This window comes from Martes martes (genome assembly GCF_963455335.1).
Source record: "Martes martes genome assembly, chromosome: 11".
In the NCBI taxonomy this organism is placed as follows: Eukaryota; Metazoa; Chordata; class Mammalia; order Carnivora; family Mustelidae; genus Martes; species Martes martes.
This window is the reverse complement of record NC_137899.1, coordinates 99,680,331-99,702,828: the sequence shown is the minus strand read 5'-3', so window position 1 is coordinate 99,702,828 and position 22,498 is coordinate 99,680,331. Positions and strand designations below refer to the sequence as shown.

At 37.2% G+C, this 22,498-nt stretch overlaps 1 protein-coding gene across 1 annotated transcript in view; it reads right to left on the bottom strand.

The window, feature by feature from the left end:
- The window catches only part of CNTNAP2 (contactin associated protein 2), a gene marked incomplete at both ends in the record, with an annotated part of 1,866,690 nt that overhangs the window by 1,273,863 nt on the left and 570,329 nt on the right, over positions 1-22,498 (bottom strand). Inside the window, 1 exon segment of the mRNA XM_080819035.1 lies at positions 19,085-19,195. Within this exon segment, the coding sequence (XP_080675161.1) occupies positions 19,085-19,195 (111 nt within the window).

The following is a 22,498-nucleotide window of genomic DNA, read 5'->3' as shown; positions in this document are numbered from 1 at the left end:
GCATAAATAGTAGCTCCTCTTCAGCAAGCTAGAGCTGTACTCCACACACTGTCTAGTCTTCCTTAGCTCCAGAGCCCACTTCCTGATCCCTCGCCTGCAGCTGAAATGCAACTCTGGGCCAGCGGCTGCATGTGGCCACCGGCCCCCATGGCTGCCTCACGGCTGGAGACAGTACGGGCTCCTGCATCTCAGATACCCAAGGGGAACCCCGAAACTCTGCACTTTTCTGAAGAACTGCCAACAGTAAATAACAAAGAGATCATTCTTATCTCTGACATTATTGTTTTTCTGGATAAAAATGCTGCTTCCCTGTAGGGTGACAGGAGGCTCTTAGCCATCTCCCTGGTCCCCTAGTTGTTACAATTCTATTGTCTTCCAGCCACCAGCTGGCTTTCACTGAATTGGGACTCTCCCCCCTAAGACCGATGTCTCTGCCTGTGGTTACGAACTACAAATCCCCAGTCACCGTTCCTGAAGACCTACGCTGACCAGTTCAGTACTCGACATGCGGCCAGCAACACGACTGCTTGTCTGAGAGACTGGAGAATGATATTTTTTATATTTTTTATTTTACTTTAATTGATGTAAATGGATATTTAAACACTGTTACTCTCAGTTCACCTATTGGAGGGCATTTTAAGTATTTTGGGAGCAACTTGGGTATGAGTCTAACTTCTCAAGTTTCTGTAAAACTTAAATACAGATTACGTATTTCTGAGGAAAATTTGCTTCCAAATTAAGATGTGTGATAAGCATAAAATACATACCATATTTTAAAAACTTAGTATGAAAAAGCAAACTATGAAATTAATAATTTTTATATTGATTACATACTGAAATAATATTTTGATATATTACATTACACAGAACCTATCATAAAATATATTTCACCCATTTATTTTTACTTTTATAATAAGGCTAATGGATAATTAAAACTACAAATGTGGCTCACTTTATGTTTTATAGTAGAGCACTGCCGTAGACTATAATGTGAAGGATTCCTTTTCCTTATAGATCTCCAATGTGCAGCCTACAAAAATGCATTTGTTGACACTATCAACATCAGTGATTCCTCTGCAACTCTTAGGACTGTCTACCAGTAGCTCACTATCCTTCATTGTTTATGGTTCTAGATTGCCATTTCCCCATCTGTTTCCCCATCTGGAAACAGATTCAAGTGAAACAATAACGAAACAAGTTCTTGCCCATTGAACCTCAAGTTGTTAGGATCTACCACTTTCTAACACTTGTTGCTGTGATCTACAGAACTTTTGGTCATTTCTCTCTTTTCCTGAAGACATTAGAATTTGACTCTATTTTCCTGTTGAACCCAAGACCTGCCTTCGTGGTGTCCATGCAGATAACCTATTCAAAATGATAGTCTCATGTTTATTTGACTCCTTTTTCTTCAATGACCTTTCATGTGCTGGTGATCTCCCTCTATGGCCACACATGGGCTTAGTCATTACCAGATGTCTGATTTCCCTCAAGCTTTACATGGCAATAGTTGATTATCTGGTGGTAACCACCTGTCCTCCTAGTTCTTCCATGTCCTTGGCTGTATTATACATAATCTATGGTTGCTTAGATAAGGCTTCTTGGTGCCTTTCTATGTTCCCTAGATATAGGTAATCTCAAGGAATACTATCTGAACATATTAAATTCCTAATATGCTGAATTTCCTATGATATGTATCCAGCAGAACTCCAACCTAACTCTGTCTTCTCTTTTCTATTCCTCCGTGAATGAGTACTGCTAGAGAAAATCAAACAAATGTATAGATTGTTGCCTCTGTAAGTCACAAAATTGATAGTCTTCAACAACAATTGTGTCCTTAAGCACGTCCACTAACAGTTTAGCAGTTTGGTTTGAGCCCTTTTCATTGTTTTCTATAACCTTCCCCAGTTCCCCTTCAATTCTAGAAGCCCCTTAATCCTTTCCCATTTTCTTACAGTATAGTTTCCCTTAAACCTTATTTAGAAATCTAAAGCCATTAAGTATGATTGTCTTTGAATAGTTTTCTCCTATCTACAAACTCCTATTATATATATCAACCCTAAGTCTTACCTCTTGTCTTCCAGTCCCAGGAGATGAATCTATCCTCTCATGCCTGTTTAACTCCCGTACGTGTACTTCCAGTGCATATTACGAATGCAGATAATAACAACAATCTTTATTTCAAGAGGGGCCAGGTAATATAGTAAACAAATTACAAAAATTGATCTCATTTATATCTTACAAAAAGCTTATTAGGTAGATATTATTATGTCCATTTTATGTATGAAGAAATTGAGTTGAAAGATATTGAGTGACTTGACCAACATTGCATAGCTAATGAGAAGTAGGAACAAGTCTTAGCTCAAGTCTGAATTAATCTAAAGACAGTGTTCTTGAACCCCTAGCATAGCAGCTTATAGTAGACCCTTAGAACCCTGGAAATCTTACTCCACAAGTCATGGGGAGTTAATTGACTGTACTCTCAACCGAATTTCCCCTTTCTCTAGGATCCCTGTTTCTCAAAAATATTCTTAGCTCTCACTCATTAAAGAAGAAAACACATCTTGGCTACATCCCACCTCCTGACTTAACTAAATTTTCTTCTTTCCCTTCATCAAAACGTCTTGAAAACGTAATCTACATATGATTCTCCAGTTCCTCAGCTCAAATTCATTCTTCTACATACAAAATTTTGGATGCCTCCTCCAAAATTCTACTAAAACCACTCTTGTAAAGTGCATAAGTGACCCTGAGACTGACAAACAAACCTTCATTGTCTAGTCTTTATATTATAGGACTGCCTTTGCTGCATACGACTTTTTGATTCTCATGATAAAAAAAAAAGGTTCCACACTCTTCTTGTTTTGCTCATGTCTCTGCGACCTCCAAATTCCTTTGGAGGCTTGCTCCTCTCCCACCCCTTAAACATTAAACTTTCTTGGTGTTCTATGTCCAGTTTTTCTTATTCTTTTGCTAAATAACTCTGAAACATTTCAACTCCTGGTATTTCTTCAGAGAGCATGTGCATACTAAAACCTCTTAAATTTGATTATCAAACATTTCTATTTTGAATTTTTGCTTCCATATGTACATCTGAATCTTTAAATATTTCCTTACCTCTGCTTCTCCTCTTCATCTATATCATTGGCTTCACCCTCTGATTCACCACAGAAACTTCAGGGACTCCTTTACTCTTGTCTCTATCTTTTTGTTTCCTTTTCCTTATACATCTTCAACTATCTTTTCCTTACTGTTCTTTCTCTATAAATATTTTAAGAATTTATCATCTCACTCTTTTTACAAGTCTAGGCCTTAGGTAATAAAAAGTACTTGGAGAAAAAATGGAGGGAAAGGGTCATTGAGTGAGGGAGTGAATGAGTAGGACATTTTTGAGGAAGTCATTAGATAAGGCTTCTCTGAGGGGATCTCATTTGAGTACAAGCTTGAAGGAACTGAGCGTTTCGTACTGGAGGCAGAGCTTTACACCAAAGGAGTGGGAAGTATAAGAAATAGCAAGGAGGTCTGTGCAGCTGGAGAGGCGGGGAGGACATTAGTCAATGAGGTGAGAGAGATAGTGGGTGCAGGCAAATAAATGAGGCAAGATCTGGTAAGTCCTTATCAGGACGGTGGAGGCCTTCCTCTGAGCGAGGCAGAAGTCCACTGGAGAGTTTTTGAGCGGAAGAATGAAATATTATTTCTTGACTTGCAAATGATTACGTGTGCTGCTCTGTTGACGACAGACTGGAGCAGGAAGGGAGGCAAGAAGAGAACCAGGAAACAGAGCTGAAGATGGGGGAAAAGCAGGGAACAAGGCTGGGTGGGCATGAAACCAGGGGTTTTGTCTTGTTCCGTAGTGTGACAGTCAAGAATCTCAGTGATCAGAATCCATATTTCTTACCACACACTGACTGTCACTTTAAACTCTCAGAAAACCAAACCACCAGCTAATCCTCCTTTAACAAATATTATTTTTGACTTTGATGCCTTCAAGTACATTAAACTCTTTAGATGAGATTCTACACAATAAATTCTATTTAACATTTTACCTCCTTTCAAGACATATTCCTGAACTCTCCTCGGCAAATCAGGTCATCTGTTCTCTATGATGCCATAAAAATCTTCATATTTATATAATTTCACACCCATGTGGTGAAATAATTCTTGTACAATCATCAGGTTCACCGCCATTCCTCCAACACAGTTCTTTAGTTCTGAGCTATCTGGGGGAAGCTCATGGACTTACATAAAACAAAAACAAGTTGGTATTTAATAAATATGTGAGTGAGGGAATATATAACAAAGAGAAGTGAGGGGAAAGGAAAGGAGAGAGGAAGGTGAAAAAGAAGGAAGTATTTTTGTCTGCTTCACTGGGAAACTTTGGTCCCTCAAAGGACTAACGTGGAGAAACTCTTCAATAATCATCTTCATTAAGACCCGTGCTTACATGCTTCTGATTTATGCTGATTCCACCAGAGTCTTCTCCAAATTTGGAGCTGGGGATCCTCAGCAATGTGCTTTAGACAGACACTGTCCTTCCTCATGAGGATTACCTGGTCTCAGAGTCCCCAACAAGTTCCCTTGTCAACATTTCAAATGTTTCAGTCCCACCTGGCACATGAACCTTCAGTGCTGATATGTGTTCAGCTCAGTCCAGGTTTATTGAATGACTGGGCTCTCTCACTCCCGCTCAACTGAATACACCATTTCAAGTCTTCTTTGGGTACGTACTTAGTCTTGTCTACTAGACCTTTCCAGGTCTTGACCTGTGTCACTGTAAGTTAGAACTTGTTGAGAGGGCTGTGGCCGAAATGACCAATGTTGCTATTTTCATCCATATTATCACTCTAATAGAATTGGTGCTAGTCTGTTTGTTCAGACTGGTTCTTTGAAAAGACAGCCAAATGGACTAGGTTAGCCTTGTTTTGTTGGAGGTATTATGCCTACAATGCAAAATTTAGATCTACATGCCGCAGACAGGGTGTGTATATATATATTTTACATTCCTTTTTTGTTCCTTCTTTAGATACAGGATGTCTTAGTAATAAAAAAAAAAAAGAAAGAAAGATTGCTACTGTTCTCTCCCAGCCTGAATAACTCAGTTACATAAGTGTTTATGAATAATGAATGTCTAATTGAGGTGCCTGAAATATGAATAACTATACTAGTCCTTTCTGCAGTGAGCTGGAGAATTCTCATTTGATAACAGGATTTTTATTTCCTCATTGCTTGCCTTCTGTTACTCCCACTGTCGAGTGTGAAACTGGCACAGATCACACTTGAGAGCATCTGAAGGAATGAATCTCACTTTCTCTCTGCACCAGCTAAGCCATCCAAACAAAGAAAAAAATGGCAGGGGAGATCCCCATGAGTTAAGAACAAAGTGAACCTTAAATCTTGACTAATCCAATACACAGAAATAGAATCACAGGGTTTTAGATTTTAGTCTTAGTGAGAAATCTATTTGAATTTAAATTGTTGGTGTTCCAGAAGCTGATTAACATGTTTCGGGCTGCTGACAAAATAGCTTGCTTGTCTGTCTCTCCTTGGTCAATCCCTGCCATGTTATTGATGAATTGCTAAGGAGAACTGATGCTTTCTAAATGTATGTCATATCAGTAGGAAGAAAAGTTTCAAAGAACTCACAATAAATTAATGCGGAATTGCAACCCAAGGCCAGCATTTTTCCTGTTCTACTCATTGAATGGTACACCTTGTCTGCTCTGAGATCTCCTTCCCAGCATTGCAAGAACAGAGGGGCCTGGTTGGCATTTCTGAGCTGTTCTACCTATACTTCTCCGCATGCTGGACCATAGAAACCTGGACTATGGCCTAAGAGAACCAAAGCTTGCCTCCAGATCCCTGTAGAGAAATCTTTGACAGACATAATCATGCAGGTAAAGCGGCATTTTTGCTAGAATTGCAGTGTTTGGATGTATCCAAGAAGCATCACGAAAACTGGGGCATCTGGGTATTTCCTCCCCAGCCTGATGGTCACTGGGACATCTGGCACTCACGTCGGGGAAGAGGTTAGGTGGCTTTCAGGTTACATAGTCTCTCTCCTTTCTCATGTCTGATGCCCAGCTAGTGCTGGTCCTTTGGCCAGGGAACCAATGAACACTGCTTGTTTGTTGTGCAAAATACAACTATCTGGTTCAAAGTTCTCTTTTTTAATTGTGAACATTGAAATAGAACAACTTTTGAATTGAAAACAAAAGGCATTTGCTGCTTTTTTCACATTCTCTTTACATAATTATTCTCCATCATAAATGGTTATGTCTTGAATAATAGGTAGAGGAGATGGAAAACAAGAATATTGAAAGAATTGCTCAATAGTTTTTGTTTTACTTATTCTGCTATGAGAATATCGGGGGTGAGGTGAGGAGTGGAATCAGTTCCCTTGGCAGTCTCTCCAGTTTGTCAGGAAGTATGATCATTCTACTAAACAGTAACAAAATGAAAGGCAAACTGTGAGAATGCCGAATCCTTCACTGGATGGAAGAGAAGGAACCACTCAGTGATCAATAAGGATCACACAGTAGGATATTGTTATTAATGCCAGATTATCCCCATCCCACTCCAAGCAAAGATTCAGTTTATGGCACACCTAGCAAATCTCAGCTCTCAGGCATTTTCTATTGTGTGGCTGAGTTTTATTTCTGTTATTCATTTCCTTTCACTTTGTACTGACTTACTGCTTTTTCTTCATGTGTGTTTTGAATATTGAGAGTGTTAGTGACTCAAAAAAATATTGCCTCTGTCAGTTCCTAGCACAGTGGTGCTGCACATCAGTGGTTTTCCCTCATTTCAATTCCTTCCTGGGAGACAGAATGTTGGTCTCACTGTTTTGTTCCAATCTTTGCTGTTCTCACATATATAATATTTCAAGCACAATTACATCTTTTTTGCCTACCACCACACATTATACAAATTCAGAAACAACACTGAAGGAGATTAGGTTTGGCTAGATTTTTAGTGTAAAAAAAAAAAAAAAGACATGTCTGTTAAAGATATATGCAAATATTTAAAACAATATATTTCTCTTTGATTATTTAAAACAAAGATAATAAGCATGCAAAGACATCACAAAGTCTGTGTGTACTTACAGAAATAAAATAGAGAAATGTTTCTGTTTGTGTTCTAAGACACCAGTGGGAAAACATTAGCTATGCCCTGTAACCAACTCAAATATTATGCCAATTTTTCCTAAAGAAAAACTCACACGGGGAGAACAGAAGAGTGAGTGATTTGAAGTCAGAAGAGATTGTTTCTGTTAGCGGTGGTCTTGGGCAGGGGTCTACACTTTCTTGAATTTCGGTTTTCTTATCCGTAAAACTGAGTTTACTCTAAATTGTTTCCCAGGGTTTTTGTAGGGATCAAACCAGAGAATGTGCCCATGCCAGTGCTGGTCTCAGTGTCTACTGAGTATCCGCTCTATGCGAGGCATCATGCTAGATGTTGGGTGTACACAGACGCATGAGACACGGGACGTGGGTTAACTTACACCCAGCCTCACATGGTCAGGCAAATACATCTACAATACGATATGCTAAGTTCTAAGATAGAAATAAACACCCCTCAAAGAATGGAGAAGGATACCCCATTTGCTGCCGGTGATGACTTGTTGGAAAGGGGACACCTGTCCTTCTCCTGGAGGACCAGCAACATTAGATGTTGAAGATGTGTCTGCAGAACAATCTATATCATAAAAATCTGGAGGCCGATGGAAAGTGCTCGTAATTTAACACCGTTTAAATTTAGGTGGGAAAGACTAGGGCGGAGGCAGGCCAGGGGGACGACCTCTGGTTTTCTTGGCCTCCCTGGGACTCCTTTGCCATGAATCAGCAGCCCTACCAGGATGAGGAAAGGGTCCTCACATCTGCCGTGTCTAAATCTTCCTGCAGCTGGTACCATTTCCGAGCTCAAATTCATCAGCTTCCTTCTGGGAATCCTACTTGGGCCCTATGGCCTCATCAACATGTGAAAAGAAGAAACTCTAGCAATCACTCAGGAATGTCTACGGTCAGGGAAGCATAGAAACTACAGAAGCATGTGGTTTTGACCTCCACTCTCCCTAGAACGCTCAGGGAGGAAGAGAAAAGGGAAGTAAACGAGAGTTTTCATCCCTTTAACAGTGGAGCCTGTAAGGCTTATCTAGTATTCTGAGCATCATATGAAGGCAAAACAAACAAAAAACCTCAAATTAATAATCCACTAAAATACATATGTGCCAGATACCAACAAGGGAAAAATCCATAAAACACGTGTAATTATACATTGTCCATACATATGTTCAGGCACAAGCCTTCTAATACAAAATAATTCACCTTGATGGTAGAACCGTCCACCCGACTGCAGATGTCTGGTGACACTGAGGGAACAATTAGGATCCAGGCAACTGAAATAAATAGCACGGCCCACCGATTTTTAAGTGGGAAAACAGACACGGAGGAACAAAATTCTAGAAGCTGCTGAGAAGGAAGCCAGAGCCAAAGAAAAACATTCAATATAAATTCCTTGCATTGTGAAGAACATAAAAATAGGTAAGAAAAAGTAAAATAAAAGTGACCTTTGGGTGAAAACCTGAGGAGTAAAGCTTTCTGCATTTTGAGTTTACATTTTAACATTAAAGAGGCAAGAACAATAAACGTAGACTGTCTTAAATGTCATGGTTTATTGTCAGCAGTATTCATGTCAAGCATATATCTTGGTTTTAAAGCAAGGAGAGAGTAAACAGTGTTGATTGCTCATTTGCAGAATATAGAAAAGGCAGTAGGCTAAGAAAGGCTGAACTGCTTTGAATCGTTATTAGTGGCAATATTTTTAAAATTAGTTTTGGAAGGCATGAGTATAAAAGAGAGGAAATTCTATTTTTTTTTAATTCTTCTCAAAGAAAAATGTGTGAAAAGAGTCATTAATTTGCTAAAGGTATTAAGACATGGGTTTAATTCATTCTAATAAGTATGGCCTAACCAGGTTGCTAATAGAGCCATTACTAAATTAAATCCTCTCAGTAGCCTTGGAAATGACTTGGCCTGTTTTTTTTTTTTTCCCCCTCTTTTTAAGTGAAATAAGGGGAAGGAAGCAAATAGGGAAAAATGCAAATAGGGAAAAATCTTCCCAGTCTATGGTTTCCCTTTCTGTGGTTTTAATCAACCATGGTAAACCATTGTCCAGAAGGAGATGTCCTCCTTCTGAGATATTACCAGAAGGGTATTACTAACCCAACACTACGTTACAGTGCCTACGTCATTCACCACCCCTCGTCTGATCACCCAGGCATTTTATTATCTCTCATCATCACAAGAAGAAGGGTGAGGACAGGACAAGAAGCTATTTTGGGAGAAAGAGACCACATTCACATGAATTTTATTATAGCATATTTAGTGTTCTATTTTATTACTAGTTCTTACTGTTAATCTCTTACTGTGCCCAATTTATAAATTTATCACAGGTATGTATATATGGGAAAAGACATAGTATACATAGAGTTCAGTACTAGCCTCTATTTGGGGCATCCAGTGGGGATCTTGGAATATATCCCTCACAGATTAATGGGGACTACTGTAAATACTGAAGAATGATGGGGAGTCACTCATCTGGAACAGAGGAAATGAAACCATAGGATTTGAAGTATATTTTTCATATGTCTGCTTTTTTGTTTTTTGGGCTTTCTTTTTTTTTTTTTTTTTATCCTAACCCTGTTGAACGAGTGGACCCTGTGTGCAGTGCCCCTCACTGGGGAGTGTCCTTCTGGGAATCAGCTGATGTGAGTGTCCCAGACAGTGACTGGTGGACATGCCCTGCTCGTTTCCGGCCTTTGTTTTTTCTCTTCGTTTATACTGCTGTAAGTGACACACAGAATGTATTCCTTGTGAACCACACACAAGCTGTAAGGACTGATGGAATGTGTTCTGTTACCCAAGGGCACCTGTTACCAAATGGATGCAACCGCTCAAAGTGAAGGCTTCATCCATGAAAGGAATATCCTGAGATAAGAGAAGCTTTACTGGATATCATTATCCTGACGGCAACTGTTCCACAATTTCGAAGGCACCGGAAGAACGCTGACACCCTGGGGCCAGCTCTCAATTGTTCAACATGTCGGTTCTAAAAAACGGATAATTGTTTTACTTTACAATGACGGTAACAATGTTTGCTACTGCTATTTATTACCTATTATTGTACGGACCTAAAGGTAGCTACATCAGTGATTAAATAAACCGTGAGATAATTTTTTGGAAACTGAAAAATGTTAGCAAATACTCACACTTGGCTTAACAAGTCATCCCAATGTAAAAACTATGAGCGTTGGAAGTTTAAAAAGAATAGGATAATATGTACAATAAATATGTTTCAATATATTTGTTCATTCATTCAGAAAATATTCTTTGAGAGTTGAACATGTGTGCGGTGCTATGTTAAAGAAATGTCTTGGATATTGTGTGAAGAATTCTGTTTTAAGAAGAATACTTCAGTTACAGTACAAATCACTCACATAAATTCTCCGCCTTCTTGGCAGAGATGTGAAAAATATTAAAGCCTCTCTGAACAAAATTAGTAAATATCAAAAGGGTAAATGAACATTTAATGTCCAAAATATACAATTGGTGTGTATTCTGGAATGGTTTGGAAAGAAATATTCAACTTGTAAAAACACTTATTTGATAAATAGTTTCTTTCAGTTATCTTGGCTATTTTTGATGTTATTTGGGAAAGTACAGCTATGCACAGAGGAACAAGTGTGGACCACTAAGAATCTACAGTGTTCCATTAAGATAGAAACCAAGGCATCGAGGTTAAACTTGGCCAAGGTGAGGTGTTGGGAGATGATCTAGTCCAAGTTTCTTAGGACAGAAGCAAGGAATTTAGGGCAATTAAGTAAAGAGAGGAAGTGGCCCGAGATGTCCCCAAAGGCAGAAGGGAAACCTACTTTCTCTAACTCTGCACCAAGAAATCTACAAAGATATATTTAGCCTGTACATCTTCTCAAAATAAATATTTATTTAAATATATTTCTTTGTTGGTGCAGATGTGACATTTTCCCACTCCATATGTCCTAAACTTTACAGGACAAGTACCAAATAGGAGGGGTTTTAATACTGTGTATAAAGAAGAATTATGAAGAGTGTATTACAAAAATATATTAGAAATATCTGAATTGATTAGTCACAATTTCCCACTCTTTTAGACAATCAGCTCTTAATATTGTGGTAAAAGAGAGTTTTAGAGAATTAATATCCCAGGGCCTTTTCAAAGATGGTAGCAGTGGTTATTTTAACTGTACTCTTTATTCCACCTCATAATTTTCTCAATGGCACATTTTTTTTTAAACATGTATTTATTTACTTGAGAGAGAGAGGAGGGGGAGAGGGAGAGAACCTTCAAGCAGACTCCCTTCTGAATGCGGAGCCTGATGCAGGGCTTGATCCCACAACCCATGAGATCATGACCTGAGCTGAAACCAAGAGTTGGACACTTAACAGATTGAGCCACCCTGGTGCCTCTCAGTGGCAATTTTAAGATAGTTGGTAAAAAATAGCAAACTAGAAACTTCCTAAAAATAATTCACTAAAAAATTTCTCATCTCAAATGTCCCAAGCCTAAAAACTCCTTTGCCCCAATTAATTCTATAAAAATCATATCCATCATACTCTTATCAAAGAACCTTTAAAAGTAGCATTTTTACAAAGATAGCAGTGAACTCATGGGACTCATCTGTACTTCTAAGTATATTAAGCAAACCCTGTTTAAAATCCATGATGTGTAGACTGGTTAGATTTTAAAAAAGCATTTGCCAATGTGAATGTGGGTTCTGCTGGACCCAAAGATGCTTCATGGCAAAGAAGGTCTCTCTGATTCCTCTAGAATACAAGGATTTGCCCAGAGAATTTTATTGTGAAAATGTGTGTATATGTATGTGTTCATAGCACGTATTAATATCACACACCTTGGGAAACAGTGTTCCAGGGAAATGCTACAAAACCCAGCATGGATTTCTATGGGGAACACAAAAGAAGGTATTAAAATTCCAACATTATAAAATATGATGCCACAGCAGAAACACAGCAATATTATTTGCAAATTAAAAAGGCATGTCTAAACAAATTTATGAGCCATTCCCTGGTGACTATGCTTTCAACATTTTATCATTTTTAACAAGTGTCAATGATACAAATGTATCCCGTATTGCACACTGAATTTTTTAAAGCTCCCACTAAAGCCCAAATTTTGATTTATATTGGAGAATTAAAATAAAAAGAATAAATTAAAACTTACAATGCTAGTTAGATGATAACTCTCATCCAAATAGAAAAGTGAATACAAAGACCTACTGATAACTTTAGAAAAAAATCATTTAAAATCTGTTTTTAAAAAATAGTATCTCTTGGGGCCCAGGGGGAAATATTTTTTATTCTCCCTAATGTCTAGAACAATTATTTTTGGCTTTCCTGAGGATCATAGAGTTAACAAATATTATATTAGGCTCCGTAAGATCTAATTCAAATGATGTAAAGATAATCAGAACAAAATAACACATATCACTAGCATAAATTCATCTGAAATGAAAGGAGTTTAAGGAGAAAAGACTTGGGGAACATTTAAGCTAATGTAAACAGCAGTCTGATTATGCAGAACATATTAAAATTATTTAAAATGTTATTTTACTAATCTTTCAATTATGATTTTTTTCTTAGACAATAGTAGGGGAAATATACACATCGGTAAATATGCAAATTCTAGCAAACACTTTGTAGGGAGGTGTTGCTTTTGTAACAACAAGAGTAAGGTATTTACTTACTTTGAAATACTAATATTTGCGCTGTTGATTTTCAGAGTCGAGGGTAATTGGTGGGAAAAAGAGTAACATTTCATTGCAACACAGATTGTGTAAACTATTTCATTTAATCTTCACAAGAGCTCTGCTATACTATATAGTTGATTCCATTTTAAAATATGAATAGGGGGCCCATACCTGCAAGATCACCCTGGCGTAATTTTTAATAGAACTCTTGCACTGTCAAAGTTCCTGGTTTGGATGAGAGGTTGTATAGTAAACACAGAAATTAAGAGACCAAGATGCAGAGAGATTGATAACTGACTAATCCCATGCTCATCCTTGGTTGATTCCATAGTGGAATCTAGTTATGCATGAACACAAGTCATTCTCTCTTCACTGCTCAGCACTGCATCAGAGCTGGCAAAGTCAGCAGGTGTTTTCAGGAGAGTAATTTAATTCAAAGATGAAGAAGTATGGCCAGTCCAAATAGGAATGGCAAATATTCTAAAATGCTACATTAGAAAATCGGTCCTTGAGATTTTCCTGCTCCCACAGATCTGCTCTTAAAGGCAAATTCTCCTAGAAGAAGTAACACAACTAACAAATTCATACTAAAGTTAATAATGAATGCTCATTGAGCTGGAAAAGGAACAGATTGAGAGAAACAGTAAGTGGCAGAGGCTGGAGAAAAGAAAGAGGGGAAATGGTGGAATGGAATCTGCCAACATGGACAGTTCAACAGTTTGGGGGGGGGGGCGTTTGTGGTTGTGCCTGGGTGGCTCAGTCAGTTAAGCATCTATCTTTGGCTCAGGTCATGATCTCAGGGTTGAGGGAACAAATGCCAAGTCTGGCTTCCTGCTCAGCAAGGAATCTGCTTCTCCCTCTTCCTCTGCTCCTCTCTCCCCGCCCCCCCCCCCCACCGGCTCATGCTCTCTCTCTCTCTCTCTCTCTCTCTCAAATAAATAGATAAAATATTTTTAAAAAAAAGTTCAACAATTGGGAACTCAGTGTTATTTCATAATCTAACCCTTGATGTTATATATTCTAAGGGAAGAGCTTCCCAATAATGGTTTAAAAATGCTTCCAGAAGGGGGCAGTATGGAACAGGAATGGGTGTGGGACTGGAGAGAGCAGAAGAGCACCAGTAGGAGGCATTACTGACACAGAGAGGGACAATGTCCTCCCAGAAGCATTGTGATTGCTTCCCTAGCTCAGTACTGTGTCAGTTACAGTCTAATGAGTAGTGATGGATCTTGTTAATATTTAAAGCAGAACAGGGAAGAAAAGAAAGCAGAGAAAGAAGAGGTATTTTACAAACGTAACTCAGGGACCGGAGATGGAGGATGCAATAAAGAGGAGAAAAATTTCTTTTCCAGAAGCAGGAAAAGACCTCTGAAGAGCAGTGAAGAATGATGATTTGCAGAACCACCCAGGAGCCTGGAGGAGGCGGTCCAACGCGTGTAAGTATGGAAGTGTAAGCAGAGGAGGTCAGTATTATGCTCATTACTAACGCTCCCTCTTGGCCAACAGGAGGCAGAAAATTATAAAGACAATGATTTGACCAAGCCAAGTTCTTGAGGCATGGCGGCAATTATTAACTTCAGCAGTGTCTTTTAAGGAAAGGTAAAGACTGTAGTTCTTTTTAAGACACACGTGTGGACGTTACGAGATCTGTTCCAGCAGTCTTTCCAGATGTCTATTATACACATATTCCTCCCAGAAGTGATTATCAATTATGTGGCTTACAAATGCAATCTGTTCTCCCTGCTGGAAGACATAAAGGATAAATATCCTCGAAACAACACCCCCACAATACCTCCTTGCCCTTTGGTTTAATAGAGAAGATGACAGGTTTCTAAAATGAAAGGAATAGCCAGGAAGCAAGTCTTTGAAAAAAGTCTCCGAAGAGCAGCGTGTTGAAGGGTCTAGTGAGGAAAACTAAATGGTAAGATGGTAAAAAGAAAGAAAAGCAGTCAAGACCCACATCACTCAAGAAACTCTGAGCTTTCTTGACTGGGTTGCTCTGGCCATAAGCATAAATCAAACTTGGCTTATATCTTCCAGCTTTTTAGGTTCTATCTTTGGGCTAATTCCAGGGCAGCACCAATATTGCTTCCGCTGGCAACATCGAGCATGAACAGCTCTAATCTGGGAGAAGAGGACCATGTGACAGAACAATGACCCCTTGGGGCAGGAGAAAGAGGATGATTTCTACAAAAGCAGGTGAACGGAAAGTTGCAAGTCTGGCAGAAGAAATGACTGGCATCTCTAACTTAACATTCTATCTAACAAGGTTGTTGTGCAGATCGGGGGACATTGAACAATGAAGAACATTTTATAATCTGTAAAATACTATATAAATGTAAGGTACTGTTTTCCACATATGAGACTCTCAAAGGTTTAGTATCTTTGCTAACCTTTGGAAAGATTAACCCATCTAATTGCTATTGACATAGAATGACACAAAAATGGGATGCCTGTAGTGAATTAAGAATAGGGAGATAAATCCAGAAGATAGATCTCAGGGGGTTGGTATTTTTATAAAACAAACAAGCAAAAACAAAAACAAAAAGCCGTAGTAGGCTCCAAAAGACATCATAGAATTACATGTGGATTTTCCGCGTAAGCATCACATTTCCCCCCCGTTTTGTCATAAACCAGCCCCTGACATCAAGGTTGCAGCAGATAGATTTATACTGTGGGGACCCAAAAACTAAACTCATTTTTTAAAATATATGTCAATCTGTCATCTGAATGTATATTTGTATTATACTCTGATTTTCTATGTATTCAAAAACTCAATCTTTATTTGAGAAATATCATTTAAATAAATGATAAAACTTGAAGAATGCTAATCAACATAATGCTCAACTGAATTTGTTCTTTTCTGTATTTGTACCATTGGTAAGTTATTTTATCCTTCTCTGTTAGCGTACGAACTTCTTGCTTTCAGATGCTTATATGGTGTTTGTGTCAGATGATTCTTGCTAATAGTGAAGTAAGAAAAAATATATATATATCCAGCAAGATACATAAGATAGATATATAAATGTATAAATATATAAATGTGTATAACATATAGATATATGAAAATAAAAAGATTTATATATCTTATATAAATATATCTTTTTATTTTTCATTTTTATATAAATAAAGATACATATCTTTATATCTATAAATATATATTAAAAAGATATATATAATATACATACATATATTTAAATTTACTCCCTTTGGAAGTCTTTGCTGCCTTTATCTATTCTTGAGAAGTGTAATATTTTACTGCAGTAACAAAAAATATATTCTTAATCGATGTGGGTTATTAGCCATTTATACCTTAGTATGAATTTCAGTCAGCATGGCTCCTTTCCCAAGAGAGTTTGCATATGAACTTTACTAAGGAAAAAAAAGCTCCATTTATTATGAAAATAACCACATGTAGATTTCTTTTTTTTTCCTTTTTTTTTTCTTGTAGAGGAAATAACTCTCCTCTTTGATGCTTGCTACCTTGACCCACACTGAGCTCATCAACTAGGGTTAAGGCCAGCTCCGCACACGGGTGTCTTAGAGCAGCATGAGGAGTGGAGATCTAACCAGTCGTGGGATAGTCCTAAACAATCAGGAAATTTGTTATGTGATGGAGTAGGGGAGGAATTATATGCAAGTATACACAACATACACTGATAAGCAAGTGTAAATCTGTAACTATAGCACAGACGATGCTTTCTCCCAGTGAACCGCTACATCACACCTTCATCCCCATGCATGACAATGTATTGTATTGATAGTCAAACAGAGATGAGCTGTTGGTCAAACAACTATAAAGCCATAATTTTTGTTTATATTCTTTTTTTCTTTGTTTATATTCTTTTGCTTTTGAAATAACTTTCTTTTTGGATATATACTGTATCTATAAGTCTATCTACATAAATATGTAGGTATAAATATTTCCATTCTATAAACTAGAGAAACCTATCATAAAAATAGTAAAGACATTCTTCAAATCCCACCCACCAGGTTTAAAAAAAAAAGTTAACTTTTAAAAGTTTAATTTCAGATACTTCACTCTACATATATGAGTAGGTAAATAGCTCTAAGTAATTCAAAGTGGCATCTTGTACTATTTTAAATATATCTTTTTACATACATTTTACATACATCTTTTATTTCCCATAATTTGGTATTCTTACATTCTTGCATCTATAAAATTTATACTCTGTTCTACATCTGTAGTTCTTAAATTGCTTACTTATGGTCTATATTTAAATGGATTCACTGCTCAGCACCAGGCTTTTGGTCATGGTTTCTTCATTCTTTTTATTTTCCATACCTCATTGTTGATTATATTGTACCATTTGTGTTCCCAAAGGGGTTAGGTGCTTGAGGCAAACTGACTTGCCCAGATTCTCTGGGTATAAAATTCATCAATCATATTTTCCTATGAAACCTTCTAAGGAAATATTCTGTGATCCTATTTTGTCTCATTAAAGTTGATCTCTCAATGTCAGGACCTCCTTCAGGGAATATGGTATCCTCCTGACATCTAGGAATACATGTGCTATTTCTTCTTTCTTATACATTTTGCTCCAGATTTAATAGTACTTGGCTGGTCTACATCATAATTATTATTTGGTATGGCCCGTTCCTTGTTTCATGATTTTCTACCTACATTTTTTGGCTTGTTTGTTTAAAATGACCTATAGAAAAGGAATGAATTAAAATTCTCATTACTTTGACATCTTTAAGCAAAATTTTTGGTAACTTACAGTAACTCACCAACTCTGTCATGACCATAACCTGACAAATATCATATTATAAAAAGAGCAACCACTTTGATGCAGAGAACAGACTGATAGTTCCCAGAGGGAGTTCCCAGTAAAGTGGGTGAAAAATGTCAAAAGGTATCAATTTCCAGTTATAAAAGAAGTAACTCATATAGTTAATAATACTGTAGTACGTATTTGAAAGTTCCTAAAAGTCCATATCACAAGAAAAAATAATGGTAACTAGGCATGGTGAGAGATGTGAACTAGACTTATTGTGGTGATCAATTTTGTAATATATATAAAATCATTATACTGTGTACCTGAAGCTAATATATTACATGCCAATTATACTGTAATTTAGAAAAGAAGAAAATTAATTACAAAAAAAGAGCAGCTAATTAATACTACTTTTATATCAAAGCAGCATATATTTTAAAATTTGTATTCCTCCACTTCTGCCTGTGTATCTTCCACCAAATCTTTTTACTAATTAAGGTGCCTTCATACACCTGTGAATTTCTGTGTATATTATTCTACCCTTTTCTTACATATTTTCTTCTCCCTTTTGGTCTTTCTGAATCTCTCTGATATCCCTTTCTCTCTTTTCACATGTCATTTTTTCTTCCTTCTCCTCTTTTTTCTCTCTCCTTTTGGGTTTCGCCTGTTCTATCTTTTTTTTTTTTTTAATCTTTGCTTCTTTGTTTCTTTCCTCCCGTTCTCCTTCCCTTCTTCCCTTGCTTTTTCCTTCTATCTATATTTTTTTTTCCATAAATTGGCTGTGATATGAATTTAGTATTTCCAGTTTTATTGAAGACAAATTATGGTCCTTGTGGGTTGATTCCTATTTATCCAAGAAAATATTTTTTCTTTTCTTTTTAAGTTGTCCTTCATTGTTATTTATATTGGTGGTGTTTTGAAGCAAGAGAGTTTTAAGTTTCTGTCCTTAATCATTTCTATGGATTGTTGTCTATTGCTGCCCTATGGATTACAGCCTATACTATTACTTTAAAATCCAAAACTCAAATTTTAGTTGCAAATGTATAACTATTTTTTATAGCACCTTTAGTAACAAAATTAAATTCTGAGTCCTGGGGACAGACATTACCAAGGATCACTTTTTTTATCCTATCTGTTCAATGGATACTGTTCATATGTTACTAAAAATAAAAAATAAGTAGTGAATACAAAGTATTTTTTCATTCACTGTATACATATTTGAAATCAATTCATTGTGACTTTTAAAAAAATGATTTTCTGATTAACAAGAACTTCCTTAACTCGGAATTTTTATATCATTTGGGATTCATTATCATGTACACACTCTAAAAACTCTTCCCCTTTAATTTACCATCTCTTACTTCCAACCCAAATTTTCTTACATCACTCCCCGATAGTGACTACAAAAGAGGTTTATAGTATTTATGAGGTGTCTATTTATAGCTATTGCACTTTTTAAATAAAATATATTTTAGAAATGCAGGTTTAAATACAACACATCCTTATTTAACACATTTCCTGACGAAGGAAATCAATTGTGTCTTACCCCCTCGCTTGTTGATCTTGGCGTAGCCCGGAGAATAGCTCCCAGACATGGACGATGAGCTGCTGAAAGCTACATGGGAGAGCCCAGACACAAGCGGTTCATCACATTTTTCTGAAAAGAAAAGAGAAAAAAAATTAAATATTTTAAAATACGGACTGTATGTCCTAGTTAAAATAGTTGTTGATTACAGTACAAATGTCAAAATCTATGATCTTGCATTTAGCAAATGATCAGAATTTAGATAATTCAACTGTGATAATTTAAACGCCTGCTTTTTAAGAGTTGGAGCTATGATAAAAAGCTTTCTGCTGAAGGGCCTCAATGCTGACCTGCTAAGGGTCATGAGGAAAGGTGGTGGTGTTTATATGACATGCTTTGGAAAAGCTGGCATTCTCTAGAAATCTTCAGGGATTTATTCATTATCGGGGTAGAGGATTAGAAAAATTGATTAGAAACATAGAGATTAGAGGAGAGAAGACTAGGACGAATCCTACCAAAGTTAAAAAAGCCTCAGAAATAGGGGTCAGTAAGGGAGAACAAGAATAATCACCACCTGGAAAGCACGGCCATCTGAGAAATTAACCAGTTCCCACCATACGACCAATCAACCGCACTGGGACCAGATGAACCCTTGATGCCATTCTTCACTTGGCTTCCACAGCCATTAAGATTTTGTGTTTCCTCCTTCCTCACTCCTGCTTGCTCTGATTCCTTCAATGGATTGCTCCCATCTTCCTAATGTCTAAATGTTAACATGCCCAGGACTCAACTCTTGGAGCGCTTCTAGGTCCACGCATGCGCTCTTGGAAACTGCATCCGGAGTTGCATGATCTCATTCTGGAATACCCCAAATTCTACCCCGTCACATCACCGGGTCCAAGTGGCCATCAGCGATCACTGTTGTGAAAGACTGGATAGTCGTCTCCCTTCCTCTCTTGCTTTTCTAGCTTTCTGCACACAGCGGCCTCCGGGGTGCTTATAAATCTGAGTGGGCAGATAGCTTCTATGCTCACGATATCCACTGACTCCTGCTTTCAGTTACTCCAAATAAAGTCTGATGCCCTCCAGTGGCCCATGGTGGCCACTGGACTGGTCACATCTCTCTCCAGCATCCTTGTCCATTGCTGTCCACCACTAGGGCAGCATCTTACTGCAACATCAGTCCAACTCCTGCCATGGCCTTCGGGATTACTCTTCCAGCTCTACAAGGCTCTTCCTTCTGGTCTCTGCTCAAGGTCACTTTCACTACTGCAGACAGGCTTCTCCAGTCCACTCAGCTAAATGAACTCGATGCTACGATCACTCTTGGTCCCCACTTCTGGCTTTCTTTTACTTCATAGCACTCAGAGCCCCTAGCATGTATGTTTTTACTCATTTGTTTGGTTTCCTTTCTCTCCCACTAGAATGGATGCTCTATGGGAATCAAGTTTTTGATAGTCTGCTCAATGCTTACTTCTCAGTGATGGGAACCCCACCTGGTACTTGGCACATGCTCTAAAAACATTCAGAGAGTGAATGAGTGAATGAATGAATGAGAAAGAGAACCAATGAAATCTGACGGTTGCAGAGTCCCAAAACACACTGCCAAATTACAAGATGGCATACCACCTAATCGTCAGAGAGGTGGTCTTCAAGCCTCCACAAAAGTTGACACATGCTCAGTACTGTTTAATAAGGCAGAGAGTTACACTACATATTCTAGAATGCTTTCTACCTCAGATATTTACAAATGGAAGAAAACTTAAGCAACAGAAGGAATGAACTAGTTTTCTTGAAAAGTCACTCAAGTAGAATGAAGTCCCCAGTGATACCAGGGAAATGAATTATTATTCATTATCTCACCACTCAAGTGTGTACAAATCTGAAGTTAAAAATGAACATATCCATCCTCGTAAAATATAGTTAGATTTCTTATTTTTCTTAGTTATGCTGCAAGTACCTCTGGGAAATATGGCATCTGCGTATGAATATATTCCCCAGAAAGCTAACTGTAAAAGGATGAAAAGATGAACATAAAATTTATTTTTAAACTACCAATTCACAAAGTAAGAATCTACAGTGAAGGATTTTTGTCTTAATTGTTAAAAATTTTTGCTATTCCGTGAACTGCCAGTGAGCACAAATACAAAACCTTGATTTCTTAAGTGCTGACTCTTTTGAATCTAACATTTTATAACCTTTTGACAAAAGTTCTGCATTGACTTGGAGTAATCATTACTTCCAAATTTCCCATTTTATTAGGAATGTGCTAACATGCATTCCTTTTTATCTCCTTCATTCAAACACGCACCCAACACCAACGCTGAGCCAGGCACAGCAAAAACAGTAGATGATACTGACAACATTCCTGTCGTGGAATTTATGTTTTAGTGGGAACTAAAAACTAACTAAAACAAAAACAAATAGGTAAAAGCAAAAAGGTTAATTCATAGTATGATAGGGTGATAAATACTAGACATGTTAAATATGAAAGAAGGGGTTGCTGGTTAGAGGATAAGGTAGAGATAGAGAATGCCTATTTTTTGCTGCTTTGCCAAGGAGAGTCTGTTGCATTAGGTAACATCTGAGTAGTAATCTGAAGGAAATGAGGTGAGCTCTTAGAAATCAATAAGATCGTGAGGGCAGAAGTGTTTTCTAGTCTAACCTGCTCAATAGGGCTAGCCTATGCCTGACAATAAGTGACTCATCTTCCAAAATTGGACATTCAATGCATATATAATGTTACATTGAGAGTAATTAAAATGAAGTTGATGAATAATTGATTAAATGATCCATTAGCTACTTTAAATTTAGAACTTAAATATAGCATGTATAAAACCTAAACATAGGTTATCCTTATTATATCTAAAGACTTTGTACTTCCACAACAAATTGATCATGTTCATATTGAATTTTAAATTTTTCATTAATTTAAAAAATCATATAAATCAGAATAACAAAATTAGAATAAAATTGTGATTAGGAAGCTAAGAGCATATAGGGGATATAAGAAATTTTTTGTGGGTTTTTTTTTTTTTTTAGGTAGCTGCAAGATTATTATTATCAGAATTTAAACATTGGCTATATTACATCCTTCTAAATTCAGATATATAATCCATAGCCACACATTTAAGTAAGAATAATGCTATGTGTACTGTATGTTCTCCTGGAAGACTTTAATAACAAATATTCATTGAGATCTTACTCTGTGCCTTGTACTGTTCTAGCTAATTTAGGCAATCAAAAAATAACCCATTTCCCCATGAGTCCAATAATATATAGACCCACATAAAGTAATTAAGCATGAAATAAGAGGATAATATCAAACAGTTTATAATTCAGTGCTGAATAAAATATAATCAAGTACTGAAAGTAGTCGATACATTTATTTTTTGTATTTTTTTAAATTTCTTTTCAGTGTTCCAGAATTCATTG